The sequence below is a fragment of the Camelina sativa genome, chromosome 17, assembly GCF_030686135.1.
Source record: "Camelina sativa cultivar CO46 ecotype springtype chromosome 17, ASM3068613v1".
NCBI classification, from domain to species: domain Eukaryota; kingdom Viridiplantae; phylum Streptophyta; class Magnoliopsida; order Brassicales; family Brassicaceae; genus Camelina; species Camelina sativa.
In genome coordinates, this window is record NC_141896.1 from 4,790,308 (window position 1) to 4,804,478 (window position 14,171).

General features: G+C 36.5%; 4 protein-coding genes and 1 non-coding gene across 9 annotated transcripts; 3 read left to right on the plus strand and 2 right to left on the minus strand.

Annotated features, from left to right (window-relative positions):
- Positions 1-50: 50 nt before the first annotated feature.
- LOC104755416 (pentatricopeptide repeat-containing protein At1g11630, mitochondrial-like) lies at positions 51-1,463 on the minus strand. 2 transcript variants are annotated; one of them, XM_087495745.1, is made up of 2 exons: positions 937-1,463; positions 51-423 (listed from the first exon to the last, which is right to left on the minus strand). In XM_087495745.1, the coding sequence occupies exons 1-2, from the start codon at positions 1,461-1,463 to the stop codon at positions 249-251; spliced, it is 702 nt and encodes a 233-aa protein (XP_087351871.1). In that variant the 3' UTR covers positions 51-248. The 2 variants fall into 2 exon arrangements, with proteins under 2 accessions (XP_087351871.1, XP_010476095.1); XM_010477793.3 differs by having other exon boundaries at positions 51-1,463.
- A 73-nt stretch (positions 1,464-1,536) lies between these two features.
- Positions 1,537-5,337, plus strand: LOC104755417 (polyadenylate-binding protein RBP45B). 4 transcript variants are annotated; one of them, XR_015587022.1, is made up of 8 exons: positions 1,873-2,244; positions 2,471-2,876; positions 2,907-2,936; positions 3,207-3,291; positions 4,097-4,155; positions 4,245-4,375; positions 4,486-4,582; positions 4,826-5,337. XR_015587022.1 is itself a non-coding variant. In XM_010477795.3 (7 exons), exons 1-7 carry the CDS (start codon positions 1,981-1,983, stop codon positions 5,027-5,029), a joined length of 1,191 nt encoding a protein of 396 aa, XP_010476097.2. In that variant the 5' UTR covers positions 1,873-1,980; the 3' UTR covers positions 5,030-5,337. The 4 variants fall into 4 exon arrangements, 2 of the variants coding, with proteins under 2 accessions (XP_010476096.2, XP_010476097.2); XR_015587021.1 differs by having other exon boundaries at positions 1,537-2,244; positions 2,471-2,936; XM_010477795.3 differs by lacking the exon at positions 3,207-3,291.
- Positions 1,707-1,778, minus strand: TRNAW-CCA (transfer RNA tryptophan (anticodon CCA)). Its single transcript has one exon. It is a non-coding gene; the product is annotated as a tRNA-Trp (tRNA).
- A 1,096-nt stretch (positions 5,338-6,433) lies between the features above and the next one.
- Positions 6,434-7,052, plus strand: LOC104755418 (uncharacterized). Its single transcript, XM_010477796.2, has one exon. It carries the CDS (start codon positions 6,519-6,521, stop codon positions 6,861-6,863), a length of 345 nt encoding a protein of 114 aa, XP_010476098.1. The 5' UTR covers positions 6,434-6,518; the 3' UTR covers positions 6,864-7,052.
- A 427-nt stretch (positions 7,053-7,479) lies between these two features.
- LOC104755419 (heat shock 70 kDa protein 16) lies at positions 7,480-11,733 on the plus strand. The gene is made up of 10 exons (XM_087494558.1): positions 7,480-7,653; positions 8,018-9,280; positions 9,437-9,649; positions 9,786-9,881; positions 9,969-10,079; positions 10,277-10,468; positions 10,587-10,733; positions 10,824-10,952; positions 11,075-11,205; positions 11,326-11,733. The coding sequence occupies exons 2-10, from the start codon at positions 8,108-8,110 to the stop codon at positions 11,426-11,428; spliced, it is 2,295 nt and encodes a 764-aa protein (XP_087350684.1). The 5' UTR covers positions 7,480-7,653; positions 8,018-8,107; the 3' UTR covers positions 11,429-11,733.
- The last annotated feature ends 2,438 nt before the right edge of the window (positions 11,734-14,171 follow it).

Consider the following 14,171-nt stretch of genomic DNA (forward strand, 5'->3'; position numbering starts at 1 on the left):
GAGGTGAGACGATAAAGACTAAGCTGGCTAGAAAAGGTTAGAGATTTATATTTGTTTAAAACTATGACTCAGATTTTAAGGCTTTTCTATTTTTGTTCTAGTACATTTTGTATACAACAACATGTTGAAGAATTATCAGTGACAAAATTGATAACACCAACTACTTAACCATAACGACAAGATTGACAAGATGTTTTGCTAAATTACACTTGAATAAGACGAATGACCTAGTGTGTGCTCCTCGTTGTTCACTGAGGCAACGCAGCTTCAACTTCTTTCCACAAATCAACATTCCTAGTAAACTTCTCTTTAACTAGCGCAATGAGCTCCTTTGCTTCACTAACCTTAGAAACACTTGCTAATCCATTAACAAGCCACTTCATGATACTAAAACTCGGAACCCAATTCTTCTCCATACTCTCCCTACAAAGAATCAAAGCTGTCTCAAAGTCTCCACCTTTACACAAACACTGAATCAGAGTAAAGTAACATTCACTATCAGGCTTGTATCCACTATCAACCATAACAATGAACAAATTCATAGCCTCTACCAAATTTTCCTCACTGCAAAACCCATGAATCAATATAGAATACGTCACAGAGTTTGGTCTCATCCTACTAGAGATCACACCATCAAGCAACGCCTTAGCTTCAGTAGATTTCTTCCTGTTACACAAACATTGAATCATGATGTTGTATGTAGCAACACCTACATGAACACCAAATCTTTCCATCATCCTCAACACTCTCCTCACATCATCATACTTCCCTTCCTTGTAAAAACCATCAACCATTAACCCAAAGCTAGCAGCTGTAGGCTTAACACAGTTCCTCTCCATCTCTGCAACAATTGAGTATGATGAACTCGTTGAACCTGATTCACACAACACTCTAATCATTCTATTGTACGTTTCCACATCAGGCTCAATACCATACCTCTTCGGCATTTCGAAGTAGACACGATTCGCTTCTTCGTAATCTTTAGCCATTAAACAAGCGTAAAGAAGAGCGTTCAAAGACTTCACCGTTCTTGTGATCTCGTATTGCTCGAGGCTACGAAATGTATGTAGAGATCGATCAAGCATATTAGCTCTACCGTATAAGATAATTGCACGGACTGCGAAACTCTCGGATTTGGGATCGGGTTGGTTCTGGATAAATCCGTCGAGAAGCTGTGTCACAGCGGCGAAGTGTTTCTCTCGTGATAGTGTCACAACCGCGACGGAGAAGGCGATACGGTCGACGTGGTAATTAGGGGTTAGAGAAGCGGATCGGCAGATTTCGAGGATCCGATTCGGATTTTTCTCGGATTTGAGAAGGGAGAGAGTAGCTCTGCTCTTCTTCTGTTTGCTCGTGAGCGAGTTTAGTGAGAAGATAGATGAAGAAGAAGAAGATTGGAATCGGAATTGTGTCAGGTTCTGGAGTAGAGATTCCGATTTTGGAATGCGGAAGAGGAACGCCATTGCTAGGGTTCATGATGTTTAACGATGTAATGGTGACGACGGTGGAGAGAGAAGTGGATTAAACCGGTTAACGATTTCGCGAAATTTAAAAATTTAATTCCAATTGGTTTAGTTAGTAAACAACTGATACCAGCCGTTGATGTTTATCAATAGTCATCAATTTGGACGGTCCGGATGAATTTTTAGATATGGTAAGAGAGATAAATTTAAAAAAAAGTTAAGGATCTGATTAAACCGGGGGTTTGAACCCGACGTGAATCGAACACGCAACCTTCTGATCTGGAGTCAGACGCGCTACCATTGCGCCACGGATCCCTTGGTGACTATTATCACAATTAGTTACTAATATTATAAAATACATCTGGTTTTATTACAAACCGCCGGTTTCTCAAAGGTTATCTCTTGTCTTATCTTAGCATTGTTTGTTATCTTCTTCTTCTTCATCATTCACAATTTTATTATACGGTCAGAGAGAATCAAAAGAGTTCTCTTTTATCTTTCTTCTTCTCCGATCATCATGATGCAGCAGCCACCACCCGGAGGTATCCTTCCACACCACGTTCCTCCTCCTTCTGCGCAACAACAGTACGGTTACCAGCAACCGTCTCCTTACGGGATTGCTGGAGCTGCTCCACCACCACAGATGTGGAATCCTCAAGCGGCGGCTCCTCCATCAACTCAGCCTATGACTGCCGACGAGATCCGTACTCTTTGGATCGGTGACTTACAGTATTGGATGGATGAGAGTTTCCTCTATGGCTGTTTTGCTCATACCGGAGAGGTAATTTTCTCAGATCTCTGTTTTTGAATTAGTAGAAATAAAGATTGGATTTTTCTAAAGTTTGAAACTTTTTATGTGTATTAGTGTTATGTCTTGCTAATGAGTTAGTTATCATCAATGTTAATTTTGTCACTATCATCTTGTTTGAAAGATTGGATTTTTAAAGTTTGAAACTTTTATGTGTATTAGTGTTATCTCTTGTTAATGAGTTAGTTATGTTTCGCAGCTTCTCTCTGCTAAAGTGATCCGTAACAAGCAAACCGGGCAAGTTGAAGGGTACGGTTTTATTGAGTTTGCCTCTCATGCTGCTGCTGAACGAACTCTACAAACATTCAACAACACTCCTATCCCGAGCTTTCCTGATCAGCTCTTTAGATTGAACTGGGCATCATTGAGTTCAGGAGATAAACGGGACGATTCACCAGACTACACTATATTTGTTGGTGATCTGGCTGCTGATGTTACTGATTATATCTTACTTGAGACGTTCAGAGCCTCTTATCCTTCAGTTAAGGGTGCTAAGGTTGTTATTGACAGAGCCACTGCGCGTACGAAGGGATATGGTTTTGTTAGGTTTTCTGATGAAAGTGAACAGATACGTGCTATGACGGAGATGAATGGTGTTCCTTGTTCTACTAGGCCTATGAGAATTGGGCCAGCTGCTAACAAAAAAGGTGTAACTGGTCAAAGAGGTATGTGTAAGATCGGAAGTATAATGTTACATTAGAACTGCTTTTGCTCTTGCATTCACATGATTTGTTTGGATTTGTGTGCTGTAGTATCTATGTGACTAGGTTTCTTCAAGTAACAGTTAGTTAACAAGCCTTGTGAAGTATTGACTCCGTTGTTTTGTTAAAGCCGCATCCTACATTTACCTTTCAGGCCGCAGTAAATTCTGTTAAAACTTAAAAAGATAAAAACTCTTATAGCACACTTGTTGTATCCTGTTTGTTTCAAAGCAGGGAGTCAAGAGGCTCTCTATCATCTTGAGGCCTGGAACTGATTTCAGCTGAAATGGTTATCCTCTTATTGAGTGCCCATGCTTAGGTCAGTTTTAATGTTCTTGTGTTGTCCTTTATTAGCCCTTTCCTTCGTTTCAGCCCTACTTTGGTTTCCATTTATCTTTTTCGATACAGCCTTTATTCCAGTTCTTGGTCAGTTTATTTTATTACTTTTATAAGTCAATCCTTATGTATTTACTTTTCTATTTCATTCCGCTCTACTTAACGTTTATATCTCTTACTTAATTTTTACTTATATCTTTACATAAAGCTCCCTTTCTACTACTTCTGTGTGTCTAGATGTTAGAAGTTCACCCAACATTTTAGCAGTTCTTTGAGAAAGATTTCGTTTCACCCTTTTAAAATTGGGGTTGGTCAAATTTGGCAGTTTCTAGGTAGCCAGAGAAATAGCTATATTGTTTTAATTCTTTTCAGCATTGGCATTTACAATTCCTCTATACTTTGTGTCCCTATAGGCATTTCAATTATTTTGTTCCACTACCTTGTAAATTTTGCACCTACCATCCTTAAGTAGCCGAAAACCAGTTCTTGTTGTCTATTTGCTCATCATTTGTGGTTGTGGCTCCTCATATCCTTTTTGATTGCTCACAAATGGCAAGTTCCTCTACTTGTTTTGCAATTTTGTCATCAACAGACAGAAGACTCGTTCTTCTTCTTTTGGAGTTTGAGTGGTGTGATGTATATGTTCATGCCTTCTTTTCATCTGCATTCAATTTTGTTAGGAAGTTTATATTAGGCTGCAAATCGGTCTCCATTTGTGTTTGTTGCATGTGTAATTCACAGATACTTACTCCTTTCACTATACCCGTGTTTTTTCCATGTAAATGCAGATTCATACCAGAGCGGTTCTGCAGGGGTACCTACTGATAATGATCCAAATAACACAACTGTGGGTTACATACGCCTGTAGTACATATGTGTCATGCTTGGTAATCTTCCAAAGGGGTAATTTCTGACGCATTTTAAGTTGATGTGCAGGTTTTTGTTGGTGGATTAGATCCATCTGTCACGGATGATCATCTAAAGAATGTCTTTAGCCAGTATGGTGAGATTGTGCATGTGAAAATACCCGCCGGAAAGCGTTGTGGATTTGTTCAATTTTCCGAGAAGTAAATCCTCTGCTACTATTAGAAACTCTGTCATTTGACCCTAGTATAGTCTTTGGAATACCAATCTAACTGTTTAATCATGTGTTTTGTGACCAACCTGCACTTTTCAGAAGCTGCGCTGAGGAAGCTCTTAGAGCGCTGAATGGAGTGCAATTGGGGGGAACAACCGTCAGGCTCTCATGGGGCCGAAGTCCTTCGAACAAACAAGTAATTGATTCACTTTGCATATAAATTAGATGATAGAAAGAAACAGCTTACTGTGTGTGGCCTATTGTCGAAGAATTATTCCAGCTTCTCTCGCCACTTTCAATAAAAAATTTAGATAATTATGTAGTTCAGGCTCTAGTTCTTGTTGATAATATAATCACCTAAAACAGTTGGGAGATATGGTTTTTGAATGTTCGAAATAGTTTTTGATAATATGAAATGCTTTTTTGATATTGGTTCCAGGCAGCGGATCCAAGCCAGTATTATTACAGTGGGTATGGACAAGGACAGGAGCAGTATGGGTACTCAGTGCCGCAAGACCCTAATGCATATTACGGTGGCTACTCTGGTGGTGGATACAGCGGTTACCAGCAGACACCACAGCAGGCAGGACAGCAACCACCACAGCAACCGCCACAGCAGCAACAAGTCGGGTTCAGCTACTGACCGCGAGGGTTAATGTTGCTTGTTTGTTGTTTGCGTACTTTGTTATGAACGTGTTCCGAAACACAGTTTGGTTTGTCTTTGCTTCTCTTAGGTGTGTGTGTGTGTCTTCTTCTGCTTAAGTTTTTCACTCTTAAAAGTCTTAATAATGTTTCTACGGTGTTTCTGTTTTTATTGTTGTCATCACTTTCTGAAAGAACGTAAGCTTTTTATATTTTTGGGTGCTGTGTTGAATGTTAAAACAGTGGTTGAGGAACGATAAAATTATTACTATGTTTGGACGATTTGAAAGATTATTGTTTTGATAAAAACTTGCAATATTAATCAAAATCTTAAGAGCTTGACAACTAATATCCAGAATTCGAACAGTTGGAGAGTCTTTAGAGGTCTATGTAGAGGCAGCGTGGGATGTGTGTCTCTAAACTTGAACATTTTTACATAACAAATAATGAATCTCTGGAAGTCATCTAACATTAACAGCTTTCAGCTTTGAAAATTATATAAACTGCCTTGACCCGTTTGTCCAAACCAACCAAAGGACAGCAGAAAAGAATCTGATTAATTTAGTAGATTTTGCAAACTTGTAGTCTTATAGAAGTACTATTTAAAATGTTGGTTACGAAACAGAAATTTTATTTTCTCTTTTTCATAATTAAATTTTTAACTTTAGTTTACGTGACCGACTTATATTAAAGAATATTTATTTCATAAAAAAATTAAAGTAGTTTATTAGTCCTAAATTTCCTTCATTATTTGAAATCATTATTCATGTAAGTTCGAGAATTCGAACTCAACAAAACTATAAAATAATGATTTGTTCTAAACGTAGATACTAAGGTATATACCCGATAAATGATAAACATATAAATAAAAGGTTAAAATATTACTAGAAGATGCTTTAACAAAACGTAAAAAGAAAAAGAGAGGTTAAAATAGTGATTGTACATATGTGATTTGGGCAACATTTAGAAAACTCGTAAATTGAAATGCTAGAGTTCGAAATGTCATATTATGACTATATATACCAAATGACCTCATTTTGCAAGAAAATAAGTTAAAATATTTGGACGGCAAACTCGTAAATGGAAATATCTTTAGTCTAAGAACGTTATCTTACAAGTATATAACAATATATGAACTCATTTCGCATAATTAAATTAGAAGAAAGATTATAGGAATTAATTATTGATTGTTAGCTGGAAATTTCATACCATCTCATATATTTTACTCTATCTTATATATTATCTTTAATGATTTGACTTTTAAGTTAATTTTTCTTATTATTTTTTCCTTATAACAAATTATATATCTCGAGGAAAAAAATATACTAAACACGTATACAACTATACAAGTAACCTAGTTAGTGCAGCAGCACTGCTCAATGCAATGACTACAAATACTTGAATCATTTCAACTCGTCTCCTCATCTCTCTGATCATTTTACCTTCTCCTTTCCAAAAGTCGTCGTCGGGGAAAACTCAAAAAGACGGACATGACCCTCTTCAAAAGGCCGTCACCGTGCCTTTACACGAAGGTGGACAAGGAAGACCCCGAAGAGGTGCTTCACCAACGAGCCAAGTTCTTGATTTACAAAACACTTCAAGAAGCCGACTTGGTTACTCGGCGTGATCCTCATTCGTCGTTTATACGGCTGAAGCTTTATCTGTTGAAGGTCAAGATCGCAAAGAGGTTGACTAAACTGCGTCGGAGCGTAGTATCCGCCGTTAGATTTGGCGGGATTCGAAAGCATTCTCACAACGGCGTGAGAGCCTTGAAGAAGCTTTTCCAAGGTGGTGGTGCAACAAGTGGACTACCTAGGCCTATTTTTGAAGTTTGATGATTTCTAAATTTTATATTTCTTGTTTTTGTGTATTTTTTTTTTCTTTTGTTTCTGGAGTTTCTGTTAATTGATCTCTATTACAAAAGTTTATCAAGAAATGTAATATGAAGAGATCATGAGTTTTATTTTTTCATAAAAGGGGAAAACAATCTTGTTAAGTGTATAATAATAATAACCATTTAACCATGTGATGCTTCAAAAATATTTGTGAGCTAGACACGTATTGCTGATTGCTCTTTACTTAGTCGGCGTAATCTCATAACTAATTACTACTCAAACTCTCATTCATTATATCGGATATAGATTATATTGTTATGACAGTTTTCGAAATTTAATCAACCAAAAAAATAAGTATGTAGATTTTTTTTTGCCTCAATATCATATTTTTAATATACATACTACTTACTAAGATTTTTTTGATAAATATATTTCTGAAAATTAAACATAATTTATTGAACCCGATCACACCTCAACTGAACTTTGTGTACGTTCGTGCGATATCGTGAAAAAAAATTCTCTCCGCACGACACAAACTTAAAGTTAAAATCTTGGTGTTAGGTAAGGTCAAAAAAAATATCTTGGGGTTATAATGTCAATTAAATGGAATAGATAAGGACTTAAATCTAAATAAAATTTCCTTTTCTGTAATTCTCTTTACCCTTTTTTCCCTTGTCTCTCTCTCTCTCCCTCTTAACTTTGTTTTTTTTTTCTCTCATCTTCTTCGTTCGTCCTCGTCCCCAAGTCATCGGAGGTCTTAGCGTCACGCGATTCGAAGATTCTGATCACCGTATAGTCTTCTTCATCCTTTTCTCTTTCTTCTCGTTTGATTTGATTTCTCATTGACGAGCTAGAGTTTCGTAATGCGTATATATATATCTAAGATCTCTTGTTGATTTGCTTAGGAAAAAATCTAAGAGTGAACAATAGACACGAAAATTTTCTGATTCCGTTTTAGTATTAAACGATCCTGTGAGGATTTTAGTGCTGAAAATTTTCACATTCTTGTGAAGTTGATTGCGTCGTTTCTCAGATTGTTACCGGTTCTGTGCTTACCTTTTATGGGTTACTATGTTGCATTGATCCGATTGCTTTAATTGATAGATTCTCTTAAGTTGTTGATGTGATTTTGGTTTTGGTTTCTTATATTGCAGAAGCGAGGAGTTTGATTCGCAGGAAGCTCATAGTGTAGAGATCTTTTAAGTTATACGGTTATCTATTTGGTTTTTTTGAGGTTTGCTAAAATGAGTGTGGTGGGATTTGATGTTGGTAATGAGAATTGTGTTATTGCGGTTGCAAAGCAACGAGGGATCGATGTTTTGTTGAACGATGAGTCAAACCGAGAAAATCCTGCTATGGTTTCCTTTGGTGAGAAGCAGAGATTTATGGGTGCTGCTGCTGCTGCCTCTGCTACTATGCATCCCAAATCTACTATTTCGCAGCTAAAGAGATTGATCGGTAGGAAATTTAGGGAACCTGATGTTCAGAATGATCTGAGGTTGTTCCCTTTTGAAGCTTCCGAAGGCTCTGATGGTGGAATTCAGATTCAGCTTCGGTACATGGGTGAGATTCAGAGCTTTAGTCCTGTGCAGATACTAGGCATGTTGCTTTCACATTTGAAGCTGACCGCGGAGAAGAGTCTCAAAACTCCTGTTTCAGACTGTGTCATTGGGATACCTTCCTACTTTACAAACGCACAGAGACTTGCTTATTTGGATGCTGCAGCTATTGCTGGCCTGAGGCCGTTGAGATTGATGCATGATTCTACAGCCACTGCTCTTGGATATGGTATATACAAGACAGACTTGGCGGCTAACTCGAGCCCTACTTACATTGTGTTTATCGATATTGGTCACTGCGATACACAAGTGTGTGTGGCATCATTTGAGTCTGGAAGCATGAGAGTCCGTTCTCATGCTTTTGATAAGAACTTGGGCGGGAGAGATTTTGATGAGGTTCTCTTCAACCACTTTGCCGTTGAATTTAAGGAGAAATACAGCATAGATGTATATACAAATACCAAGGCGTGTGTTAGGTTAAGAGCATCATGTGAGAAACTTAAAAAGGTCTTGAGTGCAAATGCTGAGGCACAGCTGAATATTGAATGTCTGATGGAGGAGAAGGACGTGAGGAGCTTCATCAAGAGAGAAGAGTTTGAGCAGTTGTCAGCAGGTTTGTTGGAGAGATTAATTGTACCGTGTCAGAAGGCTTTGGCTGACTCTGGATTAAGTTTGGATCATATCCATTCTGTGGAGCTAGTTGGTTCAGGTTCCCGAATTCCAGCTATATCTAAGATGCTAAGCTCCTTGTTTAAGAGGGAGCTAGGCAGGACTGTGAATGCTAGTGAGTGTGTAGCTCGAGGATGTGCGCTTCAATGTGCAATGCTCAGTCCAGTTTTCCGAGTTAGAGATTATGAGGTATTCTTTAAGTAAACTGTCTAGCACAATAATAGATTATTACAGTAGTTGCCGAATAGGTAGTGTGTAGTAAAACATGATGGCGTTTACACCTTTTTGGATTTATTTCCTATGAATGGCTAATTTTTCTTTTGTTTATGCTTCTCCTATTTTCAGGTTCAAGATTCTTTCCCTTTCGCAGTCGGCTTCTCTTCTGAGAAAGGTCCCATAAACACAACATCGAATGAGTTGCTCTTTCCGAAAGGCCAGGTCTTTCCAAGTGTAAAGGTTCTTACTCTACATAGGGAAAACACTTTCCATTTGGAAGCCTTTTATGCAAACCATAACGAAATAACACCAGATTTACCGACTCCGATAAGCAGTTTTAAGGTATGGTATCTTTCAGGCTTTCCTTTTTTGGATCTATATTCAGTCTTTATAGCTCTGAGTTCACACTGGCAGTTATTCCACTATTGGTCACTGTTTATATTATGGAATTCTAACTTTGCTGTGTAATGTTTGTTAGATTGGTCCTTTCCATATTTCCCATGGAGAAGCAGCACGTGTCAAAGTAAGAGTTCAGTTAAATCTCCACGGGATTGTAACGATCGATTCAGCTTCTGTAAGTACAATCTCATCAGTCCTCTCCAGATATGATTGCCTTTACATCACTCCCTAGCTTGAGTCTAAACTTTCCATTTCTGAACAGCTAATAGAACATCACAAGGAGAATATAACATCTGAAGATGTGATATCCGAAAACAACCACCAATCTGCTGCTACAAAGGATGACACTTTAGACGCTTCGTCAGGTCCTACTGTAAGTATAGTTTAACACCGTCTAAAAAATATAGTTGCATAGCAAGAAGGCTGCAAGCCGGAGGTCCGACAAATAAGAAGCTGATCTTAAAGCATTGGCATCTCCATTCAATTCTGAAACTATCAATTGGTTGTTCCGGAGATTCTCCAAAGCATGGTAATCTGCAAAAATCCTGAGATTAGTTTTATCTTGTGTAGGGTAATGAGCCTAAGGCTATCAAAAGAATGGAAATTCCAGTTGTTGCGAATCTATCTGGTGCATTGACAAAGGATGAGTTATCGGAGGCCAAACAGAGAGAGAACTCTTTAGTGGAGCAAGATCTGAAGATGGAATCGACAAAGGATAAGAAAAATGCTCTTGAATCCTTTGTTTATGAGATGCGTGATAAGGTACTACTCCATCTCGGTTTAATAGCTCCCACCTCTAGATTTTGGTAAAAAATGTTTGTTTCCTTTTTAAGATGTTATCACTTCCAAGAATAGCAGTTAACACTGTGTATATGGGCAGATGCTAAATACATATCGGAACACTGCAACCGAGTCAGAACGGGAATGCATAGCTAGAAATCTTCAGGAAACAGAGGACTGGCTCTACGAAGATGGTGATGATGAATCTGAAAATGCTTACATTGAGAAATTGAATGATATCAAAAAGGTAAGTAAATCTCTCAAAAGTTCCGTTTGTAAAGGTTAGTCTCTGCAGATGACTTTCATGTCCTAATTGATGACTTATATTGCTGAGCAGCTCATCGATCCTATTGAATTGCGGTTTAAAGATGGAGAAGAGCGAGTACAAGCATCAAAAGATCTTCTGAAAATTATTGCAGAAAATCGAATGGCTGCAGAGTCTCTTCCTCCTCCACGAAAGAACGCGGTTTGGTTCTAAACTACTTACATAAGTCTCACTCTATTGGCAGTACAATCTGAGATGAGATAGATAGAAGTTTGTCAAGATTGTTATATGATGAGACCCCTGATTATATTTTTCGTTTTCAGGTTCTTGATGAATGTCATAAAGCTGAGAGGTGGCTTCAGGAGAGAAGCGCAGAACAAGAATCTTTACCGAAAGACGCTAATCCAGAGCTGCAATCTGGTGAAATCAGGAGAAAAGCTGATGCTCTTAACGCGTAAATATAACATAACCCTCTCTCTTAGTTACTCTTCAAGCTATTTTAACCGCATAAACTTTGGTCATAATTGATAGAAACGATTTTTAAACTGATGAAAGGATGTGAATGTGTTTTCAGGACGTGCAAGTACATTGGGAAATCAAACTCTCCGCCCATGAAACCAGAACATAATGGAGGATCACAAGGAAGTAGAAACTCAAATGATATGGAGGTTGATTGATTTATCTGACTCTTATCATTCTAAATTTTGACTCTTTTATTCTACATGGGGCAAAAAAAAAAAGAAGGAAAAAATAAGGCCAAACAATCTCACTGCGTATCTCTCATGTCCGGTGATTTGAAAACAATTTTTCTTCTTTTGTCAACTATTTAAAACAATTTTTCTCGAGTTTGCTTTTTCAAAGACTTTTTTTTTTTCCCTATGGTGAATATCTTTTTGGTTTATTTTAAACATTTATTATTAAAAAAAAAAAAAACAGAAAATGTTCTATTATGTGCTTCAATTTCACTTGCAATTTGTAACCACTGTTATATTTGTTGGCTCGATTGTGGTGACATGTGCAACCAATTCTAGACCTACAAGTTTTTAAAAGCAGTCCTACATAAAACCCGTGCGAGTGAGTGAATAATTTGGAGATCACCATATCAAACTACGCGTGATGGTGAGTGGATCCGTATACCCCAAATTGAGATGATTCCCTCCCACTTCCCTATCATCCGTTCAATTTTGTTTCTTTCTAGTCGTACGAGCTCGAATCTCAAACGGATCCAACCATAAACATTTAATATTGCCGTACAAGTTGGAATCTTTTATTTTATACTTGTCAAAGTATGTTGTCTCTTGATCACGAGACAAAGCTAGCCGATTTTGTGGAAGATGATAAAAGACCAAACTTATAGTCATACCACTCATGTCATGTAACAACAACAACAACAAAAACTATACTACATAACAGTAGATTTACCATATAATTAGTCCTCAAATCTATTGTGTGTGACACATAATCATCATCTTGTATATCGTTCTCTTCATTTCATTTTCTTGTTTTGTGGTTCTTTTAAAGAAATTAGACAGTACTTATGAATAAGAAAAATAAAATAATAAGTGAGGTGAGTTGTTTCCAACCGCAATATTTAATAACTTCACCAACATGATGGAAAGCATTTAACTGAATGAATCTTCACATGGACCATTAACTAGTATTGGGGATTGGGGATTGGGGAATGGGGAATGGGGAAGCTCAAACACACAAAGGCTATGTCACATCGCATTCTTAGCGATAGTAAGTCTTGATGTTTATTTTTTTTTTGGCTAAGACTGTATTGTGTTACTATTCAACTAGAATACAGTATTCTCCTAAGTTTTAATAAAAAAATGCAGAAGAAAATACGTAAAACGTTTGTAATATTTTAAGTTAACATAGGCAGCTGATAAATAAAATTAACAATATTGTATTCTTTGTTAAATGTCAACATTATCATTTTATCATTAAATATAAATGCAATTTTTTTTTAAAAAAAAAAAGAAAAGGAAACGATGGACGACATACATAACGAGTATTCTGGTATGGGGGATAAATCAGTGAACCGAATTTAAAACTAAATCTAGTTTGGGTTGGTCTGTCGTAGTTTAAGTTTCATTCCAAGTTCAATCTTTTTTTAGTAGTATGAATGCATCATGCATCATGCATGGTGATGGTGTCCCACTTTTATTCAGGGTATGCTAACTACGTTATGACTGTTCTAAATTATTAGACAGAAACAAACAAAGTAAATCAAACCGAATCAAATCAAATCAGATCCAAAAACTAAATGATAAACTTAATTTGGTCCACCAAATTTACTCATTCAAAAGCCAAGTAGTTTCAGTAAACCAGATTTTGACTATTTCAGCGATAACCCTCTCGCTTTCAACATTCGTGCGAAGATATATACTCATTAGTCTTACGAACGTTTTAATAGTCTACTATAATGGTATTAGAAAAGAAAAAATGACTAAATAAACGTGACTTCTTTTGTTTTCCAACTAGTACAACACTCGCTACAAAGTTTAAATACTTATAACAATTTCGTCATCATTAGATGGAGATAATTACTTTAGCAGACTAAACTTGACTACGATAAAGTTTTTCTCATATAAAATATTCTGAATTTCTCGTCGCTTTGGTTAAGTTTCCGTAAGAAACGTAGTTCTAACTTCTAAGATGTAAACTTGATACCGACTGCATATAGTCGGTTAAGATGGCAAATTATCTTATAGTTATAATTTGTGGTCTTTAAAAATAATAAATCATCCGAAAATAGTTTATATGCACTTGAAAGTTTATAGGATTACCTGTTTTACTATGATTGGCGTTACAACACACGATGATAAGTTTAATCTGACTCGTTTGACGTTGACCCACTAACAACTCAACAAATATTATTTATTCTCTGCCTCCGTCGAAACTATCCTACCTAAACTTTTATTGACCATTGACTCTACCCTTTTTTTTTTTTTTTTTTTGAACAAAACCATTGACTCTACCTTAACATTTTTTTTTATGAATTATAAAAAAGATTTGTAGAAACATAGTCAAAAAGTGTTTAAAACGAATTAAAATAATCTTTAATCATCCCAAAGTTTTCAGAAAATACAGAGTACGTTCACTAGCTTAGTATAACATATACTATTTTACAGATTACATAATTGATAAATGATAATATGGAAAAGAGAAAGAGTAATTATATAAGTTTTTACATATTACAAATAGGATCAGATAGATGAACTAAAATAAAATAAAATAAGTTATAAACGAATAGTAAGTAGTTCCAACTTGTAACACCACGGAACAAAATGCAAAATCACCAAAATGGAAAAACATGCCACTTGAAATCATATAACTATTACGTAAGAAAATTATATGAGTGACGAAAATTATGTAAAAATTCCCACATTTTGTAGGGTTACCAAGAAATAATTG